Here is a 12,396-nt window from a genome sequence, read left to right on the forward strand (position 1 = left end):
CTTAGAATCACATGCTCCCTGTCGACCTGGGGACTTGCTCAAATTTTTCTGAGAATTTCCAGACGTTCCAGAACAACGAGCAAGTTGGTCCCCCTGTCCAGGAGTGGAAGCAGCGCCCTCGTGTTACCACGCAACGGGGATATATGGAGTCTGTAGCACTTCCATATTTCCCAACCTGCGCTTACCTGGCGGCGACATTTCTGTACGCCAGAGTAGAACTGTCTTAACTTGTTTACGTGAGTCCTAAAAACGTGCTGCGTGTCTGGCCCAGTGCCAGATCCTAGAGGCCTTTCTAGGAATATTCAATGCAGTTTTCATTCATCATCTGGCTGTTAAAATGAACATTCAGATATGTCTGTCCCCCTTTTTTGGTTCCTACCAAAAAGTGTCCGAAGAGCGGCTTAAATACAGTGGTGCGATGCAGTAGCACTAGTGATTTGGCCCATGCAGACGAGAGGAACGTGAAAAATCTCGCAGAGCTCTTGCACCCCGAGCCTGGCCCCTAGACGAGAGCAGCTAAGCATTCTGGCACTAAACAGCATTCCTCGGTAAAAAAACACCGTTCATAGCTATTTTATGAGACCAATGATTACAAATTGCAAATTGCATTTTTCTTCTGAATCTAACTGTGCCCTTACAGGTGTTAGGTCTGTGGGACTCATCTTATTGGTCACTGTGCACTTAAGTTGTTTTGTTTTTTTTTTTTAATGAGGACCTCAGTTTTTTTTTGTTGTTGTTTTTTTAAGATATTATTTCAGTCTCAAGTAGGTGGAGAGGCAGGCAGAGAGAGAGGAGGAAGCAGGCTCCCCACTGAGCAGAGAGCCCGATGCGGGGATCGATCCCAGGACCCTGAGATCATGACCTGAGCCCAAGGCAGAGGCTTAACCCACTGAGCTATCCAGGTGCCCCTCCGCTTAAGTTTTCTTAGACGAATGACTTGTCGGCATGAGATACTCAAGTTCTCTCAGGCTCTTAGGCAACCAGATAATGTATCCTGCCCACAGGCAATGCTCGCCTACCTTCCCTAACATGGCAGATAGGGGAGTTGGCAGTGGGGGGGGGGCAACCAAGCCCTCGGTTACCCCGAGCCACGGGCTCTGCAGCACTGGGAGGATGAAGTAGCCGTAGCAGGTCTCATTTCAAGGAGCTGCTAGAATCTCACCTTTGCATTTTCTGCCTTTCTCTGTACCTGCTTTTGCCACTTTCAAGACGAAACTGCTTGTTTTCTTTTTTTTTTTTTTTTTTACATTTTATTTATTTGGGTAATCTCTACCCCCTGTGTGGGGCTCGAACTCAGGACCTCAAGATGGAGAGTCGCATGCTCCACCGACTGAGCCAGCCAGGCGCTCCTCAACAAGAAAATACTCTTTTTATTTATTTGAGAGAGAGGACATGTGAGCATGGAGGGAGGGGCAGAGGGAGAGAGGGAAGCAGGCTCCTCTCTGAGCAGGGAGCCCGATGTGTGGCTCGATCCCAGGACCCTGAGATCATGACCTGAGCTGAAGGCAGAGGCTTCACTGGCTGAGCTACCCAAGTGCCCCAAGAAAATATTCTTTTTAAATAGAGGTTTTTCTGGGCCTTAGAGTGAAATCCTATATTACTAGTGTGGCCTCCATCATTTAAAGAAGTTCTCAAAGTGTCTTTTACCCACAACATAATTTTGCTCATTGTTAGAACTGAACCCTCGTTTAGATTTTTATTTATTTTTTTAAATTAAAGATTTTATTTATTTATTTGACAGAGATCACAAGAAGGCAGAGAGGCTGGCAGAGAGAGAGGAGGAAGCAGGCTCCTCGCTGAGCAGAGAGCCCGATGCGGGACTCAGTCTTGGGACCCTGGGATCATGACCCGAGCTGAAGGCAGAGGCTTTAACCCACTGAGCCACCCAGGCGCCCCCACCCCCACCCCCACCCCCACCCCGCCGTTTAGATTTTTAAACAAAAAAGGCTGAAAATCCAAAGCGTTAATGTTTTCAAAATCCAAATACCTCGTTTTGGGTTCCCTTATTTGGGGGATCAGGTTCATTGTGATGGCATTTCCATCTTTGGTGTACACAGCAGCCCAGGCTTGGGGCTGCGGGCTGAGTCGCCAGCTGACGGCATGGGGAAGGGCCGCCCTCACACTGCCCCTCCTCCTTGGCCTTGGAGGGGACTCATTCTCGTGGGTGACCTCACCCAGGGGAGGTCATCACGTGGCTCCTGCATGCTGGGCACCACGTGGAGGCCAAGATGGGAAAGCAGAGGACATGGTCTGAGCTGGTGGTTGGAGGGGTCCAGAGACCCCAGGCCGCAGCTCTTGGGGTGTGTGTGCGTGTGCCCGGTGCCAGAGAGCTGTCCCCAGGGGAGCCCCAGGCAGTAGGAACACACAGTGCTGGGGGCATTGTCCCGGGATCTGGCCTCGGCGATCTGAAGCCCAGAGGAGGGAGGGGCCCACTGAGTCTGGACGCCGGGTAGACCTGGGGGCCTCAGAAGAGGTAGCTGGGTCACGGAGTAGGGATTTAAAAGCCAAGGCGTGTTTGTCAGGATGGCTGGAAGGAGGGGCGGGTGTTCAGGGCAGGGAGAAAAAGACAAGACCTGAGGGTCTGGTGTCTGAGAAAATGCACCCAGTTTGTAGATGGAGCTGCCGGGGAGGGCAGAGTGGCCAGGGGTCCCTTCATGGAGTTCTAGAACGTTCTCCAGGCACCTCACATCTGTCTGAGCTCAGTCACGGGGGCTCCGTTTACCCAGGAAGCGACTGAGACTTGGAGCAGTCGATGGCACAGCTCGTGAGGGCAGGGGTCCCTGGCTCAGGACCGAGCTCTGCATTGCCGGCTACACTTCTAGACCAGGGGATGCAGACCATGCCCTACAAGCTGCAGGAGACGTGGAAGGGTCTGGAGTATGGGAATAAAGAACCTGTTCGGTTGGGTCTCCCAGAAAGACCGGTTATCATGACCCTGGAACCAGAGGTGTCCTTGTAAGGAAGAGCATGGTGGCTCGGGGAGAAGAGGAAGGAGCAGGTTGGACGGCGCTGCAGGGGAGGAACCGGGGGGAGGGCTGAGAGCCCACACGAGGGCCATGGAACCGAGGGATGGATGGAAGACATTTGGGGGCTTGGCTTGACCAGTTTTGGTGAGCAGTTGGTGTAGGGCAGTCGAGGCACTCTTCCCAGTCTCTGGCCTCTATACCCCTTCCAGGGGAGGCAGAGGAGGCAGATCCAGGTGGACAGTGAGGCAGAGAACAGGCTCTCCACTGTAGGACTTTGACCTCCCGCCCTTCCTGCTTCCGGCTCCTTCTCCCCCCTTCTCCCATCTGGCTCTTCCTCTGTCCCCAGCTCGGTCCCAGGCCCCTGTCCCTCACCATTTACCCTGAGCTGGCCCATCTGGTCCAGTGACTGCTCTCCGAGTCAGCAGCTCCCACATCCGCCTTCCTAGTGCAGTCCTTTCTTCTTAGCAACAGGCTGGAACGTTCTGGTGTGTTACGTGCTCCAAATGTAGAGTATTTGGAGTCTGTCTTCCTGCTCATAAAAATCACTTCTCACCCATCTGGCAGCGGCACCCCCAGCCACTCTGCTGCTCAAGCCAGCACCCTGGGACTTATTCTTGACGCGTCTGTCGTATTTTCCACGTCAGCTTAATCATCAGAGCGAGTCAGTCCTCCCACGGAAAGATGTCTCGCATCTCCTCTCTCCCTCTCCTGTGCGATCACTGCTTCCGCCCCCCTCATCTCACTCAGAGCCTGGACCGGCACAGCCATTCCGTCTCCAGTGACCCCTCCCCAACTGGTCCTGGGCGCCGCAGCCAGCCTGGGCGCCCCACGCCTCCCCAAGTGTCGTGCATTCTTGGCACGGGCTGCTGTCAGTCCTGTCCTTGCTCTTTCCATGCTGTTTCCGCTGCCTGGAATGATTCTCCACAGGCTCATTCTTCCCCATTGGGCAGTAAATAGAGCTTCTCCAGAGAGATCTCTGACCCGATGTCTTTCACAGCATCTTTTCTCTCCGTGATGTTCTCGCTGTCAGTAATTGTCACAGTATTAAGCATTTGCCGTGTTGATTCACCAACACGCACGATAGGCCAGATGCAGATGTCATGCTGGGCACTTAGGAATCTGTGAAGGCAGAGGCGCTCTGGTGCTGGGTCGTCAGGTAAAGCTGGTTCAAGTTGCAAAGGAGAGGCCCCCGGACAAGAATGTGCCTTGAGAAAAGCAGGGCAAGTAGCGTGCACCTCTCCTCGTGGCTGCCTTACCACAGAAGGGTTTCAGGGCCTGGTAGAGTTCGGAGCCCCAGCAAGTGCCGCAGTGCTTCGGGAAACCTGAGTAGCTGCAGAGGGGGATGGGGTCCAGAGGAGAAGTCAGGGGTGGAGAGAGGCTGGTCCCACAAGCAGACGCACTCAGGCCACGCTAGCACTGGGCGGTGTCTGCAGCTGGCCACGGGCCTGTCCTTGCCTGAGTGGCATCAGGCTGGGGGAGGAGGGCAGACTGGAAGCCAGTCAGGTGCCCAGGGAGCAGGAACTCGTGGAAGGCACAAGGGGTACCAAGTGTGTGAACTCTTCTGGAAGGGAGCTTGGCATGGAGGAGACCGAGAAGTGGGCAGACCCAAGGTCAAGGGAAGTTCACGGAATGGTGGCGCGTGCAGGGGTAGGGCTGGGCTGTCTTCTGCCGGAACAAGTGAGGAGCGACAGGTTGGAGGCACAGGAAGGAATGGCAGTTGGCAGCCTCTGAGGTAGATGGTGGCCTGCCTTGGGGGCACAGGCAGGAGGAGCCTTGACCCCCTCCAAGTCCGGTGGCTCTGCTTCGCCAGCGTTGTAGGACAGGGTGTGTGCATGGGGCTGGAGGCGAAGCCCATCGTGTCCCCGGCTTGTGTTGAAGGTCTGCCCCGTGGGCTCGGGGACCTCCCTCCAGGGTCAGGGTGTCCGTTCCCTGAGAGCCTCACTGGGAGTGGAGACGTGAGCAAGGTGTTGCTCACAAAGTTCTTCCCCAGGGCCGGATCCCCACGTGCTGTACGTCTAGGGAACAAACCGCACACATGGAGGTGGCTGTTAGGACTGGCCGGGCATCAGTGTGTAGCGTTGAGCGGATACTTGCATGATTTTCCTGTCCTTCACGGCTGTTTTAAGTGAGGACACGTTCCGCACGCAACGCCCCACAAGGTGGCTATGCGCATGGTCCTGCTCAGAAGGGTCAAGGCCGTGTGGGTCCCCGGCTGCGTCCACGCTGCCCACAGAGTGAGGCGTCCCGATTGGTCTCATCACCATCAGGAGCTCCTCCGCTGCGAGCATCCTCTTGCCTGGAGGACGGAGCTGGTGCACACCCGTCCCTCCTCCAGGCTTTCCCCCCTTTGTTCTTGAAACCTGAGTGATTGGCATGAAAGTCTGGTGACGGAGGAGAGAGGACCCTGGTCCCTCCCCCTGGGCCCCACCCCCTACTGGAGCCTCTTCCTTAAGGGGCTCTGCTCGGTGCAGGTGCGTGTATCCGCAGGCCGCTTCCCACCCTAAGACCTGTCCCCGTGTCCCTTTGTGTATTAATCATGCCTGTGGCGACCCCGCCTTTCCCCCCGCGCTGGTACGCGACACAGGCAGGCCGTTCCCAGAGCCCGTGTGTCCGTCAGCAGGAGGCCTCTGCTGGCGGGGGGTTTGGAACACCCGGTACCCTGCCATGGGGGCGTGTGGCTGTGGGTCCCACGGCTTGTGCGGTGTCTTCGCTGACTGCCTCACCTCCCTACAGCACCTCCTCTCATCCGCCCCACAAAGCTTGTGCTGCCGCACTATCGCTGTGTCTCCTGCCCCCGCAGAAGAGTCCCTGGGGCCTTACTTGCCGTCCCTTTCTTATTCCCCACAGTGGACCGCATTGTGGGTCTGGACCAGGTGACGGGCATGACGGAGACGGCCTTTGGCTCTGCCTACAAAACCAAGAAGGGCATGTTCCGGACCGTCGGGCAGCTGTACAAGGAGTCTCTCGCCAAACTGATGGCGACGCTGCGGAACACGAACCCCAACTTCGTGCGCTGCATCATCCCAAATCACGAGAAGCGGGTGCGTGTCCCACTAGGTGCCTGTGGCTCTTTCCGGCTGCCCCGGGTCGGGCCATGGCAACTCAGGGGTCCGACTGTCGTTTGCTTGGTTGTCAGGCTGGAAAACTGGACCCGCACCTGGTGCTGGACCAGCTTCGCTGCAACGGGGTCCTGGAGGGGATCCGGATCTGCCGCCAGGGCTTCCCCAACCGGATCGTCTTCCAGGAGTTCCGGCAGAGGTACCGCCGACTTTGACCTTGTTCCCAGGTGTTTTCAGAGCTGCTCCTGATACCTCAGAACAGGGAGCTGACAGGGAAGACCATTTCCTCGCTTCCTGGATGGTTTCGGTTGCCTTTTCACATAGGAAAGGGATGATGATGATTATCATTATTGTCACTATTACCGTGTTGGTGGCCAAGACTGCCAAGCGCTGTCTTTGTACAGAGGCCACTGAGGGTGTGTGGCAGGGGAGCTCCCGGCGGTGGGAGCTGGACCTCCGAGTCGGCCACGCACCCAGTCCCACTTGGGATTTACATGTGATTATTTTCTATCCGATTTTTTAAGAATAGGAGTAACGTGTGTGTTCCTTCAGAAAGATTTAAAAACTCAAGTCAGAAATCAATAAGTCATTCAGAAGCGACTTTGCAGACATTTGGGGATGTAGGTGTGTTCGTGTGCAAACGTGTATATACATTTTCCACCGTGTGCATGCCCACGTGGACGCTGGCCATCCTTTTACTAACGCGGGGTGGGGAGGGGAATCAGATAGCAGAAGATCAACAAAAGTGGTTGCAATAGAAATGAATGAAAACAGGAGAAATTGATTTTTTTATACATATTGTATAATTTATGTATCCTTAGGTATTGTGCCATTTGCTTTTTTCCATTTTTCCCTGGAAATCAGATTTTCCATTCTGACTGCATTGGCTGTTCCATCTTAGAAACAAGTCCGCAGGTCAAGGAAAGGCGCTTTCTGACACCGTTCCAGATAGAACCCAGCTGAGAAACGATTCCCGTCTTTAGGGGTTTCGGGAGACCTTAACCGTGGCCCCACTGTCTGATAAACACGGTAGAATTTCACTTTGTGTTGATAGGAGAAAGAGCACTTCAGCTGGCATCCAGAATACGAAGCCGAGTGATACAGCCAGGACTCGTGCCTTAAACCGTTTTTTTTTTTTTTTTTTTTTTTTGCTAAGATGTAATTTTCTTGCGGTACAACCTACCTGAGTGCCCAGATCTTATATGTACACCCCAGCAAGCACAGGCACGCCTGGACCAGTGCTGTGCTGAACGCCCCTTGCTTCCTCCTGCTGTTGGAAGTGGAGGCCTCTGGGTATTACTCTGTTCCATAGTAAACGTCCACACATCACACAGGGGGCCACATTCTCCTTGTGTTTTAAAAGGCCTGTGAACATCTGGGGGAAAATGACAAGTAAGGTTTTTTTCAAACACCATGCCTTGACTCTGCCACACTTTCTGGAACCCGGTGTTTGTCCTTGGGGAACCCGGTGTTTGTCCTTGAGGTCAAGGCGCAAGGGAGCCACCAGGACACCAGTTTGCCTCCTGTTGTAAGAAAGAGAAGCCAGACCTGCAGAAAGTCTGAGGCCATCACCCCATCGTCTGGAATCAGAAGCCTGTCCCGTCCTGACTCTTCTGTGACATGATGTCCTATCCCTTCCTCGCCTCTTAGAGAACCTGAAATCACAGTTAGGAGGCAGACGTTCCCACAGATTCTTACAGGAGACTTTTGGGCTGGTTTTCCTACAGGTACGAGATCCTCACTCCCAATGCAATCCCTAAGGGTTTCATGGACGGCAAACAGGCGTGTGAGCGGATGGTAAGCTTTCCGGGGCCTCTCTGCTCTGTGGACCGCCAACAGTCTGTCCCGTGGCCAGGAGTAAACGGGCTCTTTCTCTTTCCAGATCCGGGCTTTAGAACTGGACCCAAACTTGTACAGAATCGGACAGAGCAAGATATTTTTCAGAGCTGGCGTTTTGGCCCACTTGGAGGAAGAAAGGGACCTGAAAATTACCGACATCATCATTTTCTTCCAGGCCGTCTGCCGCGGCTACCTGGCCAGGAAGTAAGTGGGGGTCACGAACAAGATGCTCCTCGAGCACATGCTCCTGCCGAGCACTGTGGGACATGAGGTCCCCGTCCTGTGGGAATCGTGTCCTCACGGCACGGACGTCCAGGTGCATGCCTGGATGTCCCACCCGAGGACACGTTGCCCTGAGGAAAGAAACAAGGGACCGAGGCAGAAGATCAAGGGCTCAGGTGTTCACTTCAGCACAGGTTCTCAGTGAAGGTTGCTCTGAGGCTGTGAGACCCACAGGATGTGAATGTCCTGGCTCTGGGATGGGGGTGGGGGCAGAGCAGCCTTCCACTGATGGGAGCATGGCACAGTCTGGAACATGTCACCATCCTGTGAGCAGGTGCTGTGGCCCCATGGGGCAGGAGCATGGGGAGCATGGCCGGGTAAGCTGGGATTTCCAGGTCACCCAGCTGGCAGAACAGACTATAGTGGGGCCATCGGGTGGGCCGCCTGGGCAGCTCTGGGGTGATGCCGGGAAGACGGCTCTCCCTGGCCCAAGGAAGGTGATGGAGACCGAGAGTGGTTGCTGGACTCGAGATCTGATCAGAAGGGCCTAGGTCTGGTGATGGGCTTTTCCTCACCTCCTCCCACAGGGGGCCGGCGCTGGGGAAGGAGGTACAGTTTGCTCTCGGGGTCCTGTAGGCGGCGGCGTCTGCCCAGAGGCTTCGGTCCACAGCTCGGGGCTTGGTCTGCCCCATGGTGCCAGGAGGGGTTTCTGCCCCACGAGGTGGACGCGAGATTGTGAGTCTGTGCCCACACGTAACGGGATCCCAGCTAAGGAGGAGGTGCGGAAACCCCAAGAAGAATGTGACATTTTCAGTGATTCACGCCAGAACACGTGGGCAGAAGGAGCAAAAGCCTTGGGAGACAGCATGGTAACTGTCAGAGCCGCAGCCCACAGGTGCCTGCGGGGACGTGAGGGGGCACAGCCAACTGCCTCCAGGTAACGCTTTGACAGTGACCAGAAACACAGAACTGTCTGAAGCATGGGGAATGAACTACGTACGTGGTAAAAGCGTGTGCGGCCTTTTCACTGAAATCTAAGCCCTGTGAGAGTCATGTGGAGACCAGTAATCAGAACCAGAGATCTCATCTCACGGACTCAGAACGGGCGCGCCTGTGTGACCACTGCGGAAGGGGTGGCTCGGTGCCTGCAGCCCGTCGGTCCCACAAAGTGTGTGCTGGGCTGGACTTAGGGTTCGGGTCCGGCAGTGAATGAAGGTGTCTCCTCAGAAGAGTCAGCGGAGAGCGGGGAACCCTCAGCATCGTGCTGACAGTAGGCAGAGAGACAGGCATGTGCCCAGGAGTCCATGAACTTGAGGTGGGGGTGCAGGGGAGCCGCCAGGAGATGCGGGAGGAGACAGGTGGCTTTGACACTTGAGTACCAGACGCAGGTCACCGATCCCCGCTGTGAACAGAGCGGGGTGGCACCCTTTGCCCGGCCAGCGTTCGGGTTCATGTGAGGGTTGCAGGGAAGGAAATCCAGCTGCCTCGTTCGGACGAGTGACTGGCATGTTCTTGGCCTGTTCTGACCGTTTCCTCCCGGAGACGCATGGACGCCACCGGGCAGTGGTTGTCAGCAAGGAGGACGCTGACCGTGTTCTCGGAGAACTGGGAGGCAGAAGCTATTCTGTAGCCCCCAAAAATATACTTTGAAACTATTGTTCTTATAGCAGAAACTACTGTGATTCAGGCTCGCCCAAACTTGCCCGGCTGGTGGGCTCCTTGTGAGAAGGACGAAGGCCTTGTAGGGAGCCGCGCAGCGGGCTGGAGGACATTCTGACCAGCAAGTGGGCAACAGGGAAGTTCTGGGATTCCTGCGAGGACACGTGACCTTCAGGCTGCAGAAGGGTGAAAAGTCGCCGCCGTTTGTGCCCTAGACCTGGAACCTTCCGTTCTGAAGACTGTCCTCCGTGATCGCAGTGCATACCGGTCGTTGCTGCGGCAAAAGGACGATCGTAAATTATTCTTACCATCTTCTCCAATTCCACCAAGCACTTCTCTTCCCAGGAGAACCCTGTCGCCAGTCTCACAAGGTGCTATGGGAAGGTCGTGAGAGGAACCGCCACAGGCCTAGAGGTGTTAGTTGCTGCGGCAGCCGTACTCTGAGGGGCCCTGAGTATGTCGCTGGCTCGCGGGCTTGGAGGCTGGGACCACAGAGCTCCTGGGTCGTGCTCACTGCGACAGAGAGTGAAGGAGGCCACAGCGCACCCCAGTGCCCCGAAACCCAGGGGGATCTGAATGTTTTAAGTAGCATGTGGTCCCACGGGCAAACCAGACCTGGCAGAGGGGACAGCTCAAGTGAACCCAGGTTCCCGAGGTAGTGGGACAGAGCCCGACGGGGAGGGAGCAGGACATGGGGAGCCTGTGTTCCCTGGAAGTGCCATCGTGCATAGACAAACTAGTGGCCTCCTAGGAGGAGGGGCAGCCCAGTGAACTTGGCTGGGCCCTTGGGTGTTGTTTTGGTCGCGGCGGGGGGGGGGGGGGGTACTTCAGAAACAGCTCTGTTCCCCAAGGCCAGTGAGAAATTGAAAATGCTGGATTCCGGACAATTCAACAAGGGGGTCTCAGGTCCCACGGCCTGAGAAGGCAGCATGGGAAGATGGGAAACCCCAGACCTGGCGGCGAGACCGGGTTCCAGAAGCATCTGCGTCCTTGTCTGTGAAGGAGAGGCATTAACTGGACCTAGGCCCTACAGAGTTGGGGGAGGAGGAGGGAGATCACCTGGGAAAGGGGCAGGGGGCGTGCAGGAAAAGCAGTGGCTCCTGAAGGTTACTGCCCGCCAGCAAAGGGAGGATGGGGAGGTCGGTCCCGTCCTCACACCCCGGGGAAGTAGGGGCTTACTGGTGGCCGGGAGCACACAATTGCTTGCAAACGTGGGTCCAGTGAATGTGGGTCCCTGGCAGCCGAGGGGTGCCCCGCGGCAGCATCGGGGAAGGGGGCCGCGAGCCACGTGCGCCCCCGCTCTGCCCGCTCTCCACGCTGACTGTCGTGGGCTCTGCAGGGCCTTCGCCAAGAAGCAGCAGCAGCTGAGCGCCCTGAAGGTCCTGCAGCGGAACTGCGCGGCCTACCTGAAGCTGAGGCACTGGCAGTGGTGGCGCGTCTTCACGAAGGTGGGCCCTGCATGCGCGCTCCTGCCCGGGGAGGCCGGCGAATGCGCGACCCCACCACTCTCACCTCACGCTTCTGCCACAGGTGAAGCCGCTCCTGCAGGTGACCCGCCAGGAGGAGGAGCTTCAGGCCAAGGACGAGGAGCTGCTGAAGGTGAAGGAGAGGCAGACGAAGGTGGAGGGCGAGCTGGAGGAGATGGAGAGGAAGCACCAGCAGGTGCGTGCCGCAGCCACCACGCCCCAAGCCGTCCCACTCGGGCCATTCCCCCCCTGGCCTCCGACCCTGCTCGGGTCCTCACTGCTCCCCCAAAGCACAGGCATTTGGGAAGGAGGCAGCTCCACACAGTTGGGTTTGTAGACGCTGAAGTCAGCCGGCCTCTGTGTTTTTGCCTTGGTCTTTCTTGGTCACCTTTGCCATGGGGCGGGTGTCTGACACCTTCCCTCTCTGAGGCTCCCAGCAGCATCCCCTCCCTGGGACTGCTTGCATGGGACCCCGAGGGAAAAAAGAGAATGAGACCGCCCGCGGCCACCATGGGTCCTGAGTTACTGTCCCGTCCCCGTGGTTACATCTCCCTGACAAAGCCAGGCCTCAGGCCACGTTCTGCAGACCAGCACAGAACGGTAGTGTTAGGGCCACGACGATGAGTGGCAGAGGCCGGACTGTCCCTCAGTACCCCCTGCCTGTTGTCACCGTGAGCACATTTGAATCAGTTTGTTTCCCCTTTGTCAGTTATCTGCACGGAAGGAGAGTTTCTGAAATAGCTTGAATTTAATGAAGGTCACTCAGGGTCGCCTGAGACCACAGAAGCAGCCACAGACGCTTTCATCTGGCTCATTGGGCTGTAGCTACAGACCGTCTGAGAGTTTCACCAGCGACGTTGCGTATTTTTAACCCTCAGTTTCTTCGGTGTCGAGCGCTGGCCCCGTTGTCCTGGTGACTCTCTGCTGTGGGCCCAGGGGCAGCATGACCGTGCCGGGCACTCTTTGTGATTGCAGCTCTTGGAGGAGAAGAACATCCTCACGGAGCAGCTTCAGGCCGAGACGGAGCTCTTTGCCGAGGCGGAGGAGATGCGAGCCAGGCTTGCCGCCAAGAAGCAGGAGCTGGAGGAGATTCTCCACGACTTGGAATCCAGGGTTGAAGAAGAAGAGGAGAGAAACCAAATCCTCCAGAACGAAAAGAAGAAAATGCAAGCACATATTCAGGTG

The 12,396-nt window shown here is 56.4% G+C and overlaps 1 protein-coding gene across 6 annotated transcripts in view; it reads left to right on the plus strand.

Annotated features, from left to right (window-relative positions):
- Positions 1 to 12,396, plus strand: part of MYH10 (myosin heavy chain 10) — a 118,396-nt gene that overhangs the window by 76,076 nt on the left and 29,924 nt on the right. For all 6 annotated transcript variants that reach the window (XM_059150553.1, XM_059150552.1, XM_059150556.1 and 3 more), the window contains 7 exons: positions 5,814 to 6,007; positions 6,103 to 6,224; positions 7,753 to 7,822; positions 7,908 to 8,068; positions 11,085 to 11,193; positions 11,276 to 11,407; positions 12,187 to 12,393. In XM_059150553.1, coding sequence (XP_059006536.1) covers positions 5,814 to 6,007; positions 6,103 to 6,224; positions 7,753 to 7,822; positions 7,908 to 8,068; positions 11,085 to 11,193; positions 11,276 to 11,407; positions 12,187 to 12,393 — 995 coding nt within the window. The remainder of the gene's footprint in view (positions 1 to 5,813; positions 6,008 to 6,102; positions 6,225 to 7,752; positions 7,823 to 7,907; positions 8,069 to 11,084; positions 11,194 to 11,275; positions 11,408 to 12,186; positions 12,394 to 12,396) is intronic.

The sequence above is a fragment of the Mustela lutreola genome, chromosome 15 (assembly GCF_030435805.1).
Source record: "Mustela lutreola isolate mMusLut2 chromosome 15, mMusLut2.pri, whole genome shotgun sequence".
Taxonomy (NCBI): Eukaryota; Metazoa; Chordata; class Mammalia; order Carnivora; family Mustelidae; genus Mustela; species Mustela lutreola.